At 44.1% G+C, this 3,000-nt stretch overlaps 1 protein-coding gene across 1 annotated transcript; it reads left to right on the forward strand.

The window, feature by feature from the left end:
* The first annotated feature begins 2,054 nt into the window (after positions 1 to 2,054).
* Positions 2,055 to 2,993, forward strand: LOC135980632 (olfactory receptor 8U9-like). The gene has a single exon (XM_065580559.1). It carries the CDS (start codon positions 2,055 to 2,057, stop codon positions 2,991 to 2,993), a length of 939 nt encoding a protein of 312 aa, XP_065436631.1.
* Positions 2,994 to 3,000: the final 7 nt, after the last annotated feature.

Consider the following 3,000-nt stretch of genomic DNA (forward strand, 5'->3'; position numbering starts at 1 on the left):
TCTGTCCCTTCTTTTTATAGTCCTATCCCCCCTTTGAGAACCATTTCCACCTGGTACCTGAAGACAAAAGCTCTATGTAGAAGGATGTTCCCTGCTGCTTTTTCCTCACCTTTTTGGGCTTCCTTTGTTTCCCTTCCTGCTTGATTTCCCTGCAGAGCACACATTTCTTTGTTTAAGAGACCAGTTTGCCAGCCTGAGTTTGGAACATGTATTAATAACATGATACAGTGTCATCTTATAACATCACATACATTATCAAAAAATTGTATTAATATTTGCTATGAGAGCATGACTATTTCTAGTTGACTCATAGCTTTATTTAGCATCTTAAAGTTGAGCTCTGTGTGCAGATAATATGCATGCAAGAGGGATAGTTTTGTGAACTGCAGAAATCCGGAGCATGCTGTGTTCTCCTCCTGAGCTCCTCTGGTCATCATGTGGTCGCCATCAAGCAAAATGAGTAAAACCTATCTTTGCTACTTTGGGGAATAACCTAGTAAGGGAAGGAAAAAAGGATACCATGGTGATTGGCATGCTTTAAATAGCTAGATAATCTAGAGTACTCTTACATGTCTTATAGGTTTTACATTCCACCTATTGGGGCCAGGACAATGAGTCCTGAATCCAGGAATGACTGAGAAGCTATCAGCTACAGCTGCAAACAATTTATACATTTCACCTGTATCTAACTTTCTGTTCCTTTGATTCCAAATTTATTGCTAAGGCTGGTTGAATATTTTTCTTGGGAAGTTTTTTTGATGGGAAATTGGATTTTCAATTCAACTCTTTTTTCCATAAAATTATTTTTTCCCTAGAAATTATCACCTTTCCGTCAAAATACCAAACTCCACTCCTCCCTAAACCATCGCTGTGGTACTCTGGTGAAGTTCAGAAAGAGGAGAGACCATCATGCATCATGGGGGGATGGAGTCCAGCCTGGGAGCATGGAACATGGAAGAGATTGCTGGTGTGTGGTATCTGAGGCACCCCGTGGTATTTCCGAGTCGTAATATTAAGTTCTTAGAAGAAGAATTTGGTCTCTACAAAAAAAAAAAAAATCTTTTGTGGATCAGTTCTACCCAACTTGCACTGAAAACAGCAGGATGAAATATACCCCTAACCTCATACTCTGTAACTCTGATAGAAATTGCATCATTTAATAACACAGTAGGAAAGAGTGGGACTAATTAACCCCCGGGGCATGAATTACACCAAGGTGGCTTTGGTTCACTGAATGCCTTAATTCGGTGTTATGGCTCTCTGAGCTCAGGTATTCCCACTTGCTTCAGGAATCATGTCCCATAGATCACACATCTCACTATAAAATTTCCCGAATGCTCCAAACTGGCAGTTTCTGTCATTGGAGAAATGCCACCACATCTCTCTCTTTCTTCTCAGCAGGTACGTGGTTTTGTCCTGAATTACAGTCACACACACGCGGAGACTATGGGGATCAGCTGGTATTAAATTCAAGACCTCCAGCACTTAAAGCCTCAGCCGCAACTCCTACCTCTTCAGACAAAGGAGCAATCTCCTTAGTCACTTTAGCCAGTGCTTTCCATTATGTCTCTGGGTTTTCATACAGGCTAAAGTAAATGCCAAAAAGCTCAGTTAGCACAGTAATCAAGTTTACCCCAACCCGACATGCCAAGCCACAGAGCTCCCCTTGCCCAATGAGACTACAAAGATTGACATTCCTTTACTCTCACTCCTTCTTCAGCTAAGGAATAATCTCTTCAGACTGATTCTCTCACAGCAGAGTCACAAGTCACTGTTTTCAGTTTGGATTAGTGAATAGGAGTGTTTGTATGTGGGACATGATTAACCTGCGGGTTATTGTATTTGCACAGTGTGTGCATTTTATCAAACACCTGGAATGACCAGCTGTGAACATCTGTCTCTGTGAATTAAGCCCTTCCCTGAGCGGGTACTGATGTGCATTAAGAAACTGATCTCTGTTTATTTTCACTCACTTCATTACAGAGAAGGGACACGTTTTCTGCACCATCCACCTGCCCACATCTCTGTAGCTGTCTGATTTCTGTTCAGAGGAGATGGAAAAGGGAAATCACTCGGAGGCGACTGAGTTCATTCTCTCGGGATTGACAGATCGTCCGGAGCTCCAGGTTCCCCTGTTTGTGGTGTTCCTACTGATTTATGGTATCACCCTGGTGGGGAATGGGGGGATAATCTTGTTAATAATGACTGATCCCCGACTCCACACCCCCATGTACTTTTTCCTCAGTAATTTGTCTTTCTGTGACCTCTGCTTTTCCTCGATGATTTCCCCTAAGTTCCTGCTGAATTTCTTAGCCGAGAGGAAAAGCATTTCTTACATTGCCTGCGCTGTGCAACTGTATCTCTCTATCGTTTTTACAGATGTTGAGTGCCTGTTGCTGGCTGTGATGGCATATGACCGTTATGTGGCCATCTGTAACCCACTGCTCTATAGGGTCACCATGTCCAGGCAGCTTTGTAACCAGCTGGTGGCTGGGGTGTACGCTGTGGGGGTGGTAGATTCAATGATACACACATGGCTTACATTTCGGCTGTCATTCTGCAACTCCAACATCATCAATCATTTCACCTGTGATGTCCCCCCACTGCTGGCAATCTCCTGTTCTGACACCCGCATCAATGAGATTGTGATGTTTGCTTTCATGTGCTGCACTGGAGTGAGCAGCCTTGTGCCTGTCCTCCTCTCCTATGTCTATATCACCTCCACCATCCTGCAGATCCGCTCCGCCGAGGGGCGGCGCAAAGCCTTCTCCACCTGCACTTTCCACTTGACTGCAGTGGTCCTGTTTTTTGGCACCCTCCTCTTCATGTATTTACGTCCCCCGTCCAACTATTCCATGGACACGGACAAAGTGGCCTCAGTGTTTTACACGCTGGTGATCCCCATGTTGAACCCCCTCATCTACAGCCTGAGGAACACAGAGGTGAAGGACACCCTGAGGAAAGCAATGAATAAACTCCTAACCGATTCTTGAATCTGTT

The sequence above is a fragment of the Chrysemys picta genome, unplaced genomic scaffold, assembly GCF_011386835.1.
Source record: "Chrysemys picta bellii isolate R12L10 unplaced genomic scaffold, ASM1138683v2 scaf5239, whole genome shotgun sequence".
Taxonomy (NCBI): Eukaryota; Metazoa; Chordata; order Testudines; family Emydidae; genus Chrysemys; species Chrysemys picta.